This window comes from Podarcis raffonei, chromosome 4 (assembly GCF_027172205.1).
Source record: "Podarcis raffonei isolate rPodRaf1 chromosome 4, rPodRaf1.pri, whole genome shotgun sequence".
Lineage (NCBI taxonomy): Eukaryota > Metazoa > Chordata > Lepidosauria > Squamata > Lacertidae > Podarcis > Podarcis raffonei.
Window position 1 is genome coordinate 18635109 of NC_070605.1, and position 16606 is coordinate 18651714.

At 48.0% G+C, this 16606-nt stretch overlaps 2 protein-coding genes across 3 annotated transcripts in view; one reads left to right on the forward strand and one right to left on the reverse strand.

Annotated features, from left to right (window-relative positions):
• HEPHL1 (hephaestin like 1) overlaps window positions 1–16606 on the forward strand; it is a 160239-nt gene that overhangs the window by 78455 nt on the left and 65178 nt on the right. The window lies entirely within an intron of this gene.
• GPR83 (G protein-coupled receptor 83) lies at window positions 4448–15208 on the reverse strand. Of its 2 annotated transcripts, XM_053385631.1 has the most exons (5): window positions 14667–15208; window positions 14056–14559; window positions 9082–9207; window positions 8429–8562; window positions 4448–6174 (listed from the first exon to the last, which is right to left on the reverse strand). In XM_053385631.1, the coding sequence occupies exons 2-5, from the start codon at window positions 14446–14448 to the stop codon at window positions 5547–5549; spliced, it is 1281 nt and encodes a 426-aa protein (XP_053241606.1). In that variant the 5' UTR covers window positions 14449–14559; window positions 14667–15208; the 3' UTR covers window positions 4448–5546. The 2 variants fall into 2 exon arrangements, with proteins under 2 accessions (XP_053241606.1, XP_053241605.1); XM_053385630.1 differs by having other exon boundaries at window positions 14056–15208.

Here is a 16606-nt window from a genome sequence, read left to right on the forward strand (position 1 = left end):
TGGGGGGGAACTGTCTGACATCCTGCAGGCACAGAGAAGGTGCGCGGTGGGTGGGGTGGAATCGTGCATACTGAACACAGAAAGGAAAATAATGAAAATGAGGGTGATTACAGCCCTGAGAATGCTGTGTATTCACATACAACATGGCAATTTCTGGCATTCAACACAAGCAATCTGCCAAAGACAACTAAGGATCAAATGACCATCCACAGGAGACTCCTGCAAAGCCAGGTGCTAATCCTTGGCACGTGTAATCAAGATTCAGAGCTGGTCTACACAGGCTGATAAATCATAGCAGTGTGGAGTAGAAAAGTACCCCAGTGGTTATCTAGTCCAACCCCTTGCAATTCAGGAATCTCAGCGCAAGCATCCATGACAGATGGCCATCCAATCTCAGCTTGAAAACCTCCAAGGAAGAAAAGTCCACCAGCTTCCGAGGGTGTCCGTTCCACTGTCTAACAGTTCTTCCTGGTGTTTATCTGAATTCTCCTTTCTTGTCATTCGAATCTGTTTATCTGGGTCCTGCCCTCTGGGACAGCAGAGAACAAGCTTGGGAGCTGGACCATAAAGAAGGCTGATCGCCGAAGAATTGATGCTTTTGAATTGTGGTGCTGGAGGAGACTCTTGAGAGTCCCATGGACTGCAAGAAGATCAAACCTATCCATTCTGAAGGAAATCAGCCCTGAGTGCTCACTGGAAGGACAGATCCTGAAGCTGAGGCTCCAATACTTTGGCCACCTCATGAGAAGAGAAGACTCCCTGGAAAAGACCCTGGTGTTGGGAAAGATGGAGGGCAGAAGGAGAAGGGGAGGACAGAGGACGAGATGGTTGGACAGTGTTCTCAAAGCTACTAACATGAGTTTGACCAAACTGCGGGAGGCAGTGGAAGACAGGAGTGCCTGGCGTGCTCTGGTCCATGGGGTCACAAAGAGTCGGACACAACTAAACGACTAAACAACAACAATGAATGGTGGGGATAATTTTGGGGAGGCAGGGTTCTTCCTTTCTTTTCCAAAGGTGAACATGTAAATGTGCCCAATACCAGTGTTCTCCTTCCACACGGGTTATCAGGAGTCTTGGCTAGATGAGGATAACTCCCATGCAATTTGAAAAGAAACTTTTCAGCTTCTGCCTCTGTTCACTTAGAACGCTTTCGCTCAAGAGCAATTATAGGGTGTATGATTGCAACTGTGGGACTTGCGAAGAGGATGTGGTTTGGAAGTAATTCTATGACTGTCACATTTACTTAGGTCCCTACGTGGGAAGGAATTGAGTGGTTTTTGTTTTTATTTTAATACCACGGCAGAATATTTGGGAAGAACCTTTTCCTTTTGCACCTTCTTCCCACTGACCGAATCACACATCCATATGAATCTTTTCTCCGTCATTTTGTTTAGTTATTTTTAAGTTGAAAACCACAGCTGACAGGCTGACAGTTTAAGAGGCAGGAGAAGGGTTGCTTCCTCCTTCCCCTTCCTGTCACCTGCCTGCCCAAAATCGCAACACACGCCAACTATTTGTTTTTCTTCTTGTGGGGGAAAAGATGCAGTTTTCCAAGAAAACAGTTGTTGTGGCCTGAGTTTGCACATTTATTTATGTCTACAAAGTGTCTTTCGTCTGATGATTCCAGCCTGGCGTAAGATGGGTATAAACACATACTACAGCTCCACCCACATGCAAATCAGCTCGTTGGGCTTTATTACAGAAATAGTACACTATCACATTCTACCATGTGGCATGCCCATTCTCTCTCTCCTACAGGTTAACTACCAAACTAAGGCTTGGAACTATACTATAAAGCTCTAAACGGCCTCGGTCCTGTATACCTGAAGGAGCATCTCCACCCCCATCGTTCAGCCCGGACACTGAGGTCCAGCGCCAAGGGCCTTCTGGCAGTTCCCTCATTGCGAGAAGTGAGGTTACAGGGAACCAGACAGAGGGCCTTCTCGGTAGTGGCGCCCGCCCTGTGGAACGCCCTCCCTTCAGATGTGAAGGAAATAAGCAGCTATCCTATCTTCAAAAGACATCTGAAGGCAGCCCTGTTTAGGGAAGTTTTTAATATTTAATGCTGTATTGTTTTTAACACTCGATTGGAAGGCGCCCAGAGTGGCCGGGAAACTCAGCCAGATGGGTGGGTATAAATGGGGTATATATTATTATTATTATTATTATTATTATTATTATTATTATTATTCTACTTCAGAGTGGGAGTTTGGGGCCAAGTGACAGATCCACTATCCTTCAAGACAACTGGGTGCAGAAATAGCATCACATAGGGCCTAACATTTGATTGGAATGAATTATACCAATGCCATTTGTCCAACTCTCATTTTTTGAACATAAGCGCCTTGCCTGATAGGAACAAAGGCCCATCTAGTCCAATGCCCTGTTCTCACATTGGTCAGTGAGATGCCCATGGGCAGCGTGCAAGCAGGACCTGAGCACAACAGCATTCTCCTGCCTGGGAGAATGAAGACAGGAGTGCCTTGCATGCTCTGGTCCATGGGGGTCACGAAGAGTCGGACACGACTAAATGACTATATATATATATATATATGGGACGCGGGTGGCACCGTGGGTTAAACCACAGAGCCTAGGGCTTGCCGATCAGAAGGTCGGTGGTTCGAATCCCCGTGACCGGGTGAGCTCCCGTTGTTCGGTCCCAGCTCCTGACAACCTAGCAGTTCAAAAGCACGTCAAAGTGCAAGTAGATAAATAGGTACCGCTCCAGCGGGAAGGTAAACGGCGTTTCCGTGCGCTGCTCTGGTTCGCCAGAAGCGGCTTAGTCATGCTGGCCACATGACCCAGAAGCTGTATGCCGGCTCCCTCGGCCAATAAAGCGAGATGAGCGCCGCAACCCCAGAGTCGACCACGACTGGACCTAATGGTCAGGGGTCCCTTTACCTTTTATATATATGTATTAATTTATTTATTGCATTTATATCCCACATTTTCCTCCAGGGAACTCAAGGTGGCGTGTGTGGTTCTTCCTTTCCCCATTTAATCCTCACAACCCCCCTGTGAGGTAGGTTAGGCTGAGAGGAAGTGACTGAATGGATGAGTGTGGAGGGGAGGAACCCTGGTCTCCCAGGTCCTAGTCTGACATGCTTAAGAACTCAGATGCAATCTGCCTGATCCTGGCAGTAACATATATCCATCATGATTAAAAGCCATCCGTCCATCTCTCTCTTTCTCTGTACAGAGAAAGACAGAAAGAGACGGGGAGAGAGGAGAGATTAAAATGCTTATCAAAAAATATGCAGACCTGCATATAATTCACTTGTACCAATTAAAAGGAAGCTACCTTTATCCCAAGTCAGACCACGGTCTCATTTAGCTCAGCATTGTCTATTCTGACTGACAGAGACCTGCCAAGTATTCATACAAGGGACTTTTCAGACAAGTCCTGCCTGGAGATAAGCGATTGAAACCGGGACCTTTGGCTCTCTACCACTGAGCTACAGAGTGTGGACATGCAAATCTAGAAATGATGACTTATCATTTAAATAGAAATATAATACATTTTCCAGGTCTCCCCACTCCCAATTCTTCACCATTTCCTTCATTCCTTCACAAGATATTATGGGCTGTCCCGTGAATCCGCTGGATGAAATAGCGGAAGAACGTTGCCTCAGGAGAGTGAGGAAAATTCTCAGGGATAATTCACACCCTGGCTGGCACTTTTTTTGATCTCCTGCCCTCAAGCAGAAGATATAGAAATATGATTAGTCGCACCAACAGGGAAAAGAACAGTTTCTGTCCGTGGGCTGTTAGACTCTGAATGAAAAGATAACAACAGGGCAACTGACTTTCAGGTTTGGTGTGTGTGTGTGTCAGTAAACGAGGGGAATTAAGACTAAGAGAGCTGAGTGGGGGGTGCTCGTGTAATCTCACTGTATACAAGTTGTACAAGTGACAATAAAGTATTTCCAAAAAAAAAATAATTTCAAATTTGGTGCAAGTATTTTACTTTCAGGATAAACAGTACTCAGTTTTTGCACCTACACACACACACACACACACACTCCAAAGGGGAGGGAAAAGGAAAACTGGGACATTCCGGGATTAAATCAGAAACCAGGATGGCTTCTGTAATTCCGGGACTATCCCTGAAAAATCAGGACACTTGGAGGGTATGCAGCCCTGCTGAATTTGAGGCCCTTCTGCCCTAAAGCCCTGTCCTGGTCGTATCACTGCTCTTGAACATTGCGATGTGCTAATTGTTGTTTTTTTAATGTCCTGTTACCTCCATCTATAGCAGCATAGTTCATGTATCACCTATGCTTATCCAGCTGCACTAATGATTTACTCCAGAATTCATCAACTTTGGGCCCACAGATAATGTTGGACTACAACTCCCATCATTGCCAGCCAGCTCAGCTGACGGCCAGAGATCATCTGGAGACCCATGTGTAGTATGATGGAATCAGAGGACCCAGGCAGCTGGTAACAGAAATAGTCTTTATTAGTCACAGAAGGAGCTTTCTTGCAGTTGTTTTGCTGTTTCATAAAGCAAGCTATTACAGAAACCCTAGCATAACAAACTAGGGCTAACAAATTCATTAAAACCCTGGGGTTATTTTCAAATGTCACACCATGACACACTGGAAAACAAAGGCTGAACGACGCTTAGTCATTGCAAAAAATGATTTACTCACAGCAAGACGCCTGTTCTGCAGACTCCATGATTTTGCTCAGAAAGTAGCACTGACAACTAATCAATAAGAGCCATTGCAAGTAAAATACATGTCAACTGAATTGTGTTCTCGTTTCATTTTCTCCATCTAGTTTCTCAGCCTTGAAGGGGGTTTAAGGTTATTGTGTTGCTTAACTCAACCGCAAAGGCAAATAAAGGCTTTCTTCAGGGGTGAAACACTCTGAAATAAGTCTCTGGGCAAAGCGTCCCCTAAAATCTATTTTGGCCAGGATTCGGGAGGCCACTCTCAAAATTGTTGTAGATGCCTTTCCCAAAGAGCAAAGTCTATGTCTGCCTATGGCTGGAGAAAATGTGAGCACTGAGACTCGTTCCTGCGTGTGTGATGGGAACACAAGGTGGTTAACCAATCTTGGTCCGGGGTGCTTTCTTTAATGTCAAGTATCACTCAACAAAACTTGGCTCCTGGCCCCTATTTGGCTCTTATCTTTTTAGAGAATAATGCCCACCCCTCCATCACATGTGAAAACCTAGCCTTGATGTCATTAGCAGCTGCCAGATTGGTTCCTGCCCATCACTGGCAGTGTGGCGGACCCAGAGCCATGGAGCTGGGAGGATTTAGAGGGGCTAACTCTCTGCCCCAAAGGAAGATCCTTTACATCAACCTTTTGCTGACCTATCCATCCATTGCAATATCACTGAATATCACAGGAGCACGACACGGGAGCAAACACATGGTTCTTCAGAGCTTTGAAAGACTCAAGTGAGTGAGCAAAGCCACACACACTAAAGGACAAGGCAGAGCTTTCTGCAGAGTTGCCGAGTCCATCAGACCTGGAGAAGGCCTCCTTGCAGTGCTGCCATGGACCACCCAATTAGTTTGCTTCGATGCTCAAGTCACAGCAACTATAGGCTGCACAGCGGTGATGTCATTCTTTCTCAGCTGAAAATTGGAGGTGGACGGGAGGTCAAGGGAGACCTGTAAACCCTTGTGGTGATCTCTCTGTGGCCAGGCTGCCCTGCACGGCAGACCAGCAGGAGACGGAAGCCTTTGCTCCCTTGGATCTGAGGATTTCCGGCAGACCTTAAGAAAGGTCTTCAGCTCTGCCCTGAAATTCTCATTGAGCCAGCAGTAAATAAAGGGGTTGTAACAGGTGCTGCTTGTGGCCAGCCAGTGGAAAGCAAAATACAGGCCGTTGTTGGTGTGGATGACTTGGCTGGAGAGGAGGAGGACGTAGCAGTTCAAAGGGAACCAGCAGACAGCGAAGATCACCACCACCAGCATCAGCATTTTAATGGTCATAATCTTCTTCCTCTGGAGGGCAAAGTACTGCTCAACCATCATGACCCCAATGGCAGTGCGGAACCAGAGCTTCTTGGCGATGGTCACGTAGGTGATGGAGATAATGAGAAGGGGCAGCACATAGAGCAGAACGAAAGTTGTCAAGTCCAGGTACTTCCAGAACAAATCAGCTGGCTCGGGAAAATTGGGGAGGCACAAGGATCGGGTGATCTCCTCCCTGAAAATCAAGGGCAGATATTCCATTAATATGCTATTGCTCTGGCTTGGCTTCAGCAGTGAGGAAACACTAGGTTGTTCATCAGATGGCACTAAAAAAAAGGAACCCTGGACAGTTAAGTCCAGTCAAAGGCAACTATGGGGTTGCGGTGCTCATCTTGCTTTCAGGCCAAGGGAGCCGGCGTTTGTCCACAGCTTTCCGGGTCATGTGGCCAGCATGACTAAACCGCTTCTGGCGCATGATGGAAACCAGAGCGCACAGAAACGCCATTTATCTTCCCGCCACAGCGGTACCTACTTATCTACTTGCGCTGGCGTGCTTCCGAACTGCTAGGTTGGCAGGAGCTGGGACAGAGCAATGGGAGCTCACTGCACTGCAGGGATTCGAACCGCTAACCTTCCAATTGGCAAGCCCATAAGGCTCAGTGGTTTAGACCACAGAGCCACCCACGTCCCATAGATGGCACTATAAACTGGCTCCTGGGGTATTTTTGGGTAGCCCTCACTTAGAATCATAGAATTGTGGAGTCTCAACATAGAATCTTCTGGATCAGAAGTGGGGAACCGCAGGCCCAGCTCCCAGGCCTCTCTATCTGGCCCTTGGGACTCATCCTCACACACCCTCTCCAAGCCTACATCCCTCACTGGCCTTGTTTCATACAGACCTGGAATGTTTTTGCCTAGCTGGGATGTGTCCTGGAATGTTTTTGCCTAGCTGGGATGTGTCCTGGAATGGAAAGAGCGTCTCTTGCTTGCTATGGATAGAGAGGAACTAGCACAACAGTAAAAAAAAGCCTTTTTTGCTCCACCCACTTTTGTCTCTAGCTCCACCCACCAGCAGCATGTGGCCCCAGAAGGATTGCCCAGCTGGGAATGTGGTCCTCTGTCTGTAGAATGTTCCCCACCCCCAATGGACTTTGGGAAGAAGACATGAGGGCTCTGACAGGGTTCTAGAGTGCTCCCACCTCCTTCCCAAATTCGAGTTAGTGCTTTCCCAGCTTTGGGAAAGAGGTGAGAGGGCTCTAGGACCTTGCCTCCTTCCCTTGTGCCTCCTTCCCAAAGTTGTGCCCCTCCTTACCCATCTTTGGGAAAGAAGCAAAAGGACAGGGGTGTTAGGATATAGTTCCGTTCCACCTTAAAAGGGAACGGGCATGACTGTTGTGTGTCACATGCCTGTTTACTTCCAGCACAGTCTGCTGGGAACTTCCGTTCTATGTTGCTTTTGCTTGGCTGCTGTGTGCTTGGACACAAAGGGAAGCAGACATGTTTTTTCCTTTGTTCCTGAACTATTCTGAATAAACACCTGTAAATAATGCTTACACATGTCTCTGTCCACCACTTCTGTTGTGAGAAGTTACTCACTCTGCTGATAAGAGCGTGCCAAGTCTCTAAGGGTATCTGAGGCTTGTGTCGCTGATTGATGCTATTCTGAGAACCGGAGTTTCGCCCGGCTGCCGGCCGGTGGCTGGCGCCAGCTGGGGGCCTGCCTGATGCCCCCGTCTCCCGGCAGTATCCCAACAAGGGGTGGGTTCCAAATGTTGGTCTTACATACGGCACCATCGTACCCAAGTCCGCCACTGACTCAAGGATGCCATTACCTGACAGAAGCCCAAGTGTGATGGCCTGGGAATCGGATTCAGAGGCTGAACCTGAGGAATCCTAGCCTGCACAGGAGTCCCTGCCTCCAGAACCAGCTGAGCCGGGGCTGGGGCTTGAACCTGAAGGGCCCTCACCTGTGCCTGATCCTCAGGAGCAAACACCAGCTGAATCTGCTCTGGCTCCAGAGGTGATTGAGCACCCATTGCCTGCAGGTGCTCCACTCTCAGCCCTGTCAGAGGAAGCTGAAGTTGCCTCTGGGTCCAGTAATCCTCCAGCCTCTCCTGAGCTGCAGAGGCTCAGGGCAGAGAGGCGGAGGGAACTAGGTTCTCGCAGGAGGAGTGCTCGCCTCCAGCCCAGGAGAGGCAAGTCACCTGTGGACCGGGACCACCCTATGCCTCAAAGGAGATAAAAGCCAGCCAGCCCAGTCCCAGGTTGCAGGAGCAACATTGTTGGTAACCTGTTCCTGCCGGCACCCTGTCCTGCTCTTCTGCCAGAGTTCCTGACCTCACCCGACTCCTTGCCTTGGACCCCGCTTCAGCCTTGACGGGCAGCCCCCATACCACACCCTTGACCTCGGACTGGACTCGGACCACGCCGCACGGTAACCCCCTGGGACCAGCACACCAAAGATTGCTCTGCCAAAAAGTCCCCCTTACCTGTATTCAAAAGTGAATAATTTCTGGTAGATTGCATGTGGGAGAGAGAAGCATGTGGCCATTAGCCAGATGATGGAGATGCAAACGAGACCCTTTGCAGTTGAAATCCGAGGCTTCAGAGGATGCAGTATCACCTGTTTGCAGACCATGTTGGGGGGGAAAGCTTTACTTTAGAAATGTAAAGTTTGCAGGAGCATTCTATGTCATCTGCTGCTGCTACATATTGAGCATTCGTTTTTGTTTGTCTGAGGGGAGATTATATGACACATCACAAAATTGATCTCCTACACTTTTCAGTGAATTTCCCCATCACTTCCCTTATGGGGAAAAGGTCTGATTTGGTGCAGGGGTGGGGAAAGGAGGGCTTCTTAAAGCACAAAATTCACTTTAATTATGCAACCCGACTTTGCCTATATGCAGCTAAATCCCACCTGCAAAATAGCAACGCTGTGGAAGGAGGTTTTGTCACCAAGAAAAGGGGTTAATACTCCTCGTGGGAGATGTTGCGGGATATTGGGCGAGGCCTGCCAGCTGGCTATCTCCTTAAAAAGGCTTTTAGAAGTAAAATAAAGCAAGTAAAATAAAGAAGTAAAATAAAGAAGTAAAATAAACCAAATGTTGTTGATTGCCGTTTGGAATAAAAAATTCCTCACCTGGCGTCTGTCTATGGCAATGGCTGTCAGGGTCAAGGCAGAGACATGAAGGGAACAGTACTGGGCAAATCGACTGATGTGGCACATCTCTTTCCCAAATATCCATGTACTGTTCACGAAGCGAGCCTGGCAGGAACAAGACAATTTTCATTTTTTACAATCCCAGTAGGGTTTGGGGTTGTGGTCGGCCAATATCTTCCTTGCTAGGACTTGCTTCTATTTCCAGCACAAATGGACTGGACTGGTCTGACACTCTCTCTCTCTCTCTCTCTCTCTCTCTCTCTCTCTCTCTCTCTCTCTTACTTCCACACACCCACACCCACCCACCCACACCCACACACCAGACAGTTCAGAAGAACTGTCTTTTAACTTGCTTTTCTTTGCAGTATTTCTGAGACCTGACTGAGCAAGCCACTCCTGCTCAGCTAAGGAGAAAATATTCTGCCAATCTTGTTTCTCATTTTCCCAACCTTAAATTCAGCTCATCGCATTTCTGTTGCGATTCTCCACCCCACCCCACCCCACCCCACCCCAATAAAACTCATGAAAATTCATCAGTGTTTTAATGCAAACTTCCCCTGGCACATTGTTCTATGCAGCTTTTTATTAATGTGCACATTTCTGCAAGTAATTTCCCAATGTTTACATTATTTTCACTGATATATTCATTTTTATGTACACTGTCCCTGAATATATGCTATAATAATAATAATAATAATAATAATAATAATAATAATAATAATAAAAAAAAATAATAAACATTGCTTGGTTGGAAAACCACATTGCAAAATAAATAGAAGTGTGAATTTCTAGGGATAACTTGTGTTCACATAGTGTTTCGGATAGTGTGAAAGACTGGACTCTAAATGTGAACTGAATTGAAACCCTCCCCCATCTCTATCAGCCCATCATCTGCAAGATGGAGAAAGTAGCACTTTCCTATCTTGCAGGATTTCTGCAGGAATTACAGTAAAATAATGCATGTGATGTGGGACGCGGGTGGCGCTGTGGGTAAAACCTCAGCGCCTAGGATTTGCCGATCGCATGGTCGGCGGTTCAAATCCCCGCGGCAGGGTGAGCTCCCGTCATTCGGTCCCAGTGCCTGCCAACCTAGCAATTCGAAAGCACCCCCAGGTGCAAGTAGATAAATAGGGACCGCTTACCAGTGGGAAGGTAAACGGCGTTCCGTGTGCTGCGCTGGCTCACCAGATGCAGCTTGTCACACTGGCCATGTGACCCAGAAGTGTCTGCGGACTGCGCTGGCTCCCGGCCTATAGAGCGAGATGAGCGCACAACCCTAGAGTCTGGCAAGACTGGCCCGTACGGGCAGGGGTACCTTTACCTTTACCTAATGCATGTGATCTGCTTTAAACACTTGAAAATGCCAGAGGGCTTGAAAATGAAAATACCTCAGGACTGCAATACCTCTAGGACCAACTCTCCCCAAATGAACTGCCCCAGACCCTCCCCAAGAGGTCCAGAGGGCAGCAATAGGACAGGGCCTTTTCTGTGGTGGCTCCCTGTTTGAGGAATGCTCTCCCCAGGGACGCTTGCCTGGCACCTTTGTTACATTTCTTTAGGTACCGGATGAAAACTTCCCTCTATAGCCAGGCCTTTATCTATGGTCTTTCACAAGTGGGTGGGATGTTTTGAATGTTTCTTTGTTTGGTTGTAAGTTGCTTTGGGTTGCCTTGGGCAAGATAAAGCAAGTAACAAATTTGATAATGATATTATGCAGATACTTGTTACAATATGCAGGTACTTATTACAATAATTCGTCACTTACTAGAAGCAAAGCTCTGCATCCAATAAATCACCCTGGTTTCTGTTTGACAGAGACTTTGCTGTGGGTTGTTCTATTGCCTTTGGTTTGGTTTGTCTGTCTACAGGCATAACAGAGATAAGGGAATCTAGCTGAATCTGTGCCAGGAAGATGACCACCAGTCGCACAATCCAAGCTATTGTGGCTCCCTAGTGCTATAGAAATTGTGAAGTACGCTCCGCACAATCAAGGCTTCTGGGCCCTGAGAGCTGATTGAGCTATGTGAAGCTGCATTCAGATGCTAACTAATTTAGCTATAATAATAATAATAATAATAATAATAATAATAATAATAATAATAATAATTTATTATTTATACCCCGCCCATCTGGCTGGGCCTCCCCAGCCACTCTGGGCGGCTTCCATAAAAACCAAAAATACAGTAAAATATCACACGTTAAAAACTTCCCTGAACAGGGCTGCCTTAAGATGTCTTCTGAATGTCAGGTAGTTGTTTATCGCTTTGACATCTGCTGGAAGGGCGTTCCACAGGGCGGGCGCCACTACCGAGAAGGCCCTCTGCCTGGCTCCCTGTAGCTTTGCTTCTCGCAATGAGGGAACCGCCAGAAGGCCCTCGGCGCTGGACCTCAGCGTCCGGGCAGAATGATGGGGGTGGAGACGCTCCTTCAGGTATACTGGACTGAGGCCGTTTAGGGCTTTAAAGGTCAGCACCAACACTTTGAATTGTGCTCGGAAACGTACTGGGAGCCAATGTAGGTCTTTCAAGACCGGTGTTATATGGTCTCGGCGGCCGCCCCCAGTCACCAGTCTAGCTGCCGCATTCTGGATTAGTTGTAGTTTCCGAGTCACCTTCAAAGGTAGCCCCACGTAGAGTGCATTGCAGTAGTCCAAGCGGGAGATAACCAGAGCATGCACCACTCTGGCGAGACAGTCTGCAAGCAGATAGGGTCTCAGCCTACGTACCAGATGGAGCTGGTAAACAGCTGCCCTGGACACAGATTTGACCTGTGCCTCCATGGACAGCTGTGAGTCCAAAATGACTCCCAGGCTGCGCACCTGGTCCTTCAGGGGCACAGTTACCCCATTCAGGACCAGGGAATCCTCCACACCCGCCCGCCTCCTGTCCCCCAAAAACAGTACTTCTGTCTTGTCAGGATTCAACCTCAATCTGTTAGCCGCCATCCATCCTCCAACCGCCTCCAGACACTCACACAGGACCTTCACCGCCCTCACTGGTTCTGATTTAAAAGAGAGGTAGAGCTGGGTATCATCCGCATACTGATGAACACCCAGCCCAAACCTCCTGATGATCTCTCCCAGCGGCTGCATGTAAATGTTGAAAAGCATGGGGGAGACGACAGAACCCTGAGGCACCCCACAAGTGAGAGCCCAGGGGTCTGAACACTCATCCCCCACCACCACCTTCTGAACACGGCCCAGGAGGAAGGAGCGGAACCACTGTATGACAGTGCCTCCAGCTCCCAGCCCCTGAAGACGGTCCAGAAGGATGTTATGGTCGATGGTATCAAATGCCGCTGAGAGATCCAGCAGAACTAGGAAACAGCTCTCACCTTTGTCCCTAGCCCGCCGGAGATCATCAACCAGTGCGACCAAGGCAGTTTCAGTCCCATGATGAGGCCTGAATCCCGATTGGAAGGGATCCAAATGGTCCGCTTCTTCCAGGCGTGCCTGGAGTTGTTCGGCAACCGCTCGCTCAATCACCTTGCCCAAGAATGGAAGATTTGAGACTGGGCGATAGTTGGCCATCGTGGCCGCATCTAAAGATGGTTTTTTAAGAAGCGGTTTAATAACCGCCTCTTTCAGCGGGTCTGGGAAGGCTCCCTCACGGAGGGAAGCATTCACCACCCCACGAAGCCCATCGCCCAGTCCTTCCCGGCTAGCTTTTATAAGCCAGGATGGGCAAGGATCCAGGAGAAAGGTGGTTGGTTTCACTCGTCCAAGCAGCCTGTCCACATCCTCGGAGGTAACAGATTGGAATTGATCCCACTCAACTTGACTAGACAGAACTCTAGCACTCTCCCGCCCCGGCCCTGCTCCCATGGTGGAGTCTACTTCTTCCTGAATCTGAGCAATTTTATCTGCAAAAAACTTTGCAAAATCATTGCAGGAGAACATGTGGCCCGTACTGGGCCCCAATGTTGCAGGTGGTTCCGCTAAATTGTGAACCACCTGAAAAAGTCTCCTGCTGCTGTTTTCTGCAGATGCAATAGAGGCGGTGAAGAAATTCTTCTTTGCCGTCGCTATCGCCACTTGGTAGGCTCGACGTTGAGCTCTAACCTGTGTCCGGTCAGATTCGGAATGAGTTATCAGCCACCGGCGCTCTAGCCGTCTCAACGATTGTTTCATTGCCCTCAGATCCATGGAAAACCACGGGGCTGTCCGGGCTCCATGCAATCGGAGAGGGCGCTTCGGAGCCAAACAGTCAATAGCCCTGGTTAACTCCACATTCCAGCGGGCCACCAGGGAATCAGCTGAAAGGCCATCAACATGGGATAAAGCATCCCCTACCACTCTCTGGAAACCATTTGGATCCATTAAGTGGCGGGCGCGGACCATCCGAATTGGTCCCACCTCCCTGCAGAGGGGATGGGTCGCAGAGAAGTCCAGTTGCACGCAGAGAAGTCCAGTTGCACCTATTAAAATCTGATTGCGGAGAGCAATGCATTTGGCTAGCTTTCTTGCAAATGGGGAAGCAACTTAGCTGCCAACGAATCCCATTTGCTATGAATATATGCCTGTTGCCTCCACAGAGAACACAATAAATCCTTGTTGCAGTGCTTTTCCTAATGGATCAAAGGACTATGCATACATTGATAGTAATTTCCACCCAACACTCTGCATCCCCTTTCGGTTTGCAAGAGCTTGTGCAAGAGACTTTTACTAATGGATCTTTGAGGTGCTTTTAAAAAGTACAATGATACCTTAAACACATTACTAGCTTCGTATAAGTGGCTAGGATAACACAGCTCTCTGCTTACACACACGCAAACACAGAACAACCATCCTGCAGGCAATCACTATCAATTACTACTTTTAAATAAACTGTGTTGCTCCCACCCCCTGCCCCCCTAATAATTTTAGCAGGCACAAGGGAGCTAAATCCACATGCAAGTATTGTGCTACTTAAACAATAATCTCAATAAATATAAACATTATCCCCATGCTCTTACCAAAGTAAAGGGAGTGTTGAGAAAGGTGATCATCAAGTCCGCCACAGCAAGATTCACAATGAACAGGCTGGTGGCAAAATGCATCCGTTTGTTTTTGACCATGACGTGACACACCAAGGCGTTGCCGAAGAGGGAGAAAACTATGATAACGGAATACGCCACGACGAGGAGGATTTTCACAAGAAGGTTTTGGGAACCTGACCCGTACCTTTTCCCTTCCAGAAAGCTCTGCCAGTCAGCAAGTGTATAGTTTGTCCAAGATAAAAAGTGAGAGATGTTCGGTGCTTCGAATAACGCCCCCAAGCTTCCATTGACTGCAAACTTTTTGGATCTCACGAGGGAGTTAGCGAAGTGAGTAAGGTAAAGCCACATATAGCAAGTGATCCTTCCCATGGGGCTGGAAAGGATCAACGTCCGTCTTCCAAAGCAGCTCCCTCTATGTGCTCAATCGATAGGACATAGAACCAGGCATGCTCAGCTTTTGTTAGGAGGCAGTCTTTAGGACTGCGAACAAGGTGCAGAAATCTATTGGCAAAATATCAGTGGTAACTGCTGTGCCCTTGCAAGTCTCTCCCGTAATCAAGGCACTCAAGAGTTTCTCAGCACATTACCCGATAGAAAGCTGACTAAGAACTCAGCCTATTGGTTTACAGTATTGTTCCTATTCCGAAGCACCGGTTTTGTCTGCACACACACTCCCCCTCTGGGTTCAATTTTCTGCTTCCACTCTTTCTGAAAAATAGGAACAGGGTGGGGGGGCGGAAATAATCCACCAATTACCGCAATGCTGGCTTCTTATGTCACGGCAGCAACTCCTAGTTTGGTCAGTGTCTGCGGTGCTGTGTTCAGGAAGGTGGTCCAATTGAAAAGTCTCTTCTATTCAAGTAAATTGTAGGCTAGTTTCCGCCTTGTGCAGAACCCCACAATCTTTCACCGTTATCTATCTAGCTGAAAAGGTAAAACATGAACACATGCAAACACTTTGGCAGTATCCTTCAGGAGCCAAGTGGCATGGTTTATACCTAGGGTACTGATGAGGCATTTGTGAAAAACACTCCCAACAATGATTGCTCCATTATTGCTTTCTCTGCCCGCCCCCCTAAAGAGGTAGCACTTTGAGGATAAAGTAGTTGTCCTAAGATAAACACAATTAAAGTTACCGTATTTTTTGCCCTATAGGGTGCACTTTTCCCCCTCCAAAAATGAAGGGGAAATCTGTGTGCGTCCTATGGGGCGAATACAGGCTTTCGCTGAAGCTTGGAGAGTGAGAGGGGTCAGTGCGCACCGACCCCTCTCGCTCTCCAGGCTTCAGGAAGCTATCAGCAAGCCTGGGGAGCCCGCGGGAGTTCCCACAGGGCTCCCTAGGCTGCAGATAGCAGCCTGCCACCCGGCGTGCGGGGTGCCCTGAAGCAGAACGCGCTGTGCGCAGGGCAGACATCCGCAGCATGGGGAGCAGCCTGCCGCCCGGCGCGCAGGGTGCCCTGAAGCAGAGCGCCCCGCGCACCGGGCAGACATCGGCCAGCCCCACAAGCTCGAAGGACAGCGGGGAGGCGCAGCGCCGCCATCCCGCTGTTCCCCGACCTGGTTTTGGGGGGGAAATTTCCTTTATTTCCCCCCAAAAAAATTACGTGCGTCCTATGGGACGGAGCGTCCTATGGGACGAAAAATACGGTAATTCCCATCATTTTGACTGATGCATCCCTCCATTGCTTTCGATTTCCTTGCAAATATATGGACCTTGGGCTGTGGACAATAGTCTTCATAAGCTATCGGCAAAAATATACTGGGGAAGGACTCTAGTTGGGTGGTAGACCATCTGCCTTCCATGAAGAAGGTCTCTGGTTCAATGCCAGAGATCTCCAGGTAGAGCTGGAGAAGACTTCTGGTCTGAAACCCTGGAGAGCTGTTGCCAGTCAGGGTGGACGATACCTAGCTAAATAAATCAACAATCTGGCTCCGTATAGGGCAGCTTCTAATACATACCTGTGCATGGTGCTGAGAAATTGCCAGGATGCCATCATTTCTAGATGTCCAATGAGTTGGTCATATGTTTCTAGAGCAGCAACTTCACATGGCCCATAGACACTACTTTTGAAACTGGCTGTGTGGTGCCCCCTGGTGATATCTAACAGAGACATGCAAGCTCTTGAATGCCCGCAATATAGTCCCTTGGATCCTGACAAATGTACCTTAATACACATTCAGATGACCCTATCATATGTAAATGTGAGCTGCCTCATTATTAAAATTTTTGCAACTGGGATGCCACATTACAATGTGGCCATGTTTAAATAGAAAAATGTGAGAGAATAGATTTCTCTACAAAATTATGTTGTTAAAAATGCATTCTCACATTCTTCCCTCTGAAATACATTTCACTATGAAATACATTGTTGAAAATATATTTAAGAGAAAATATATTTTCAACAATGTATTTAATTTTTATTCATAACCAATGTCGGGTTTTTAATAACTTGAGCAGCTTTATTTAGGACTGCTAAATAAACACACACAACTGACATGCGTTGACCACAGGCTTTCATCTCTGGGG

Coding starts and splice junctions, on each gene's coding strand:
- GPR83 (XM_053385631.1), bottom strand. CDS start 14,448: ATGGGAAGGATCACTTGCTATATGTGGCTTTACCTTACTCACTTCGCT. Junction 8,563..9,081: donor TTGCCATAGACAGACGCCAG/GTGAGGAATTTT, acceptor GTCTGCAAACAG/GTGATACTGCATCCTCTGAA. Junction 6,175..8,428: donor TTATTCACTTTTGAATACAG/GTAAGGGGGACT, acceptor CTTGATTTTCAG/GGAGGAGATCACCCGATCCT.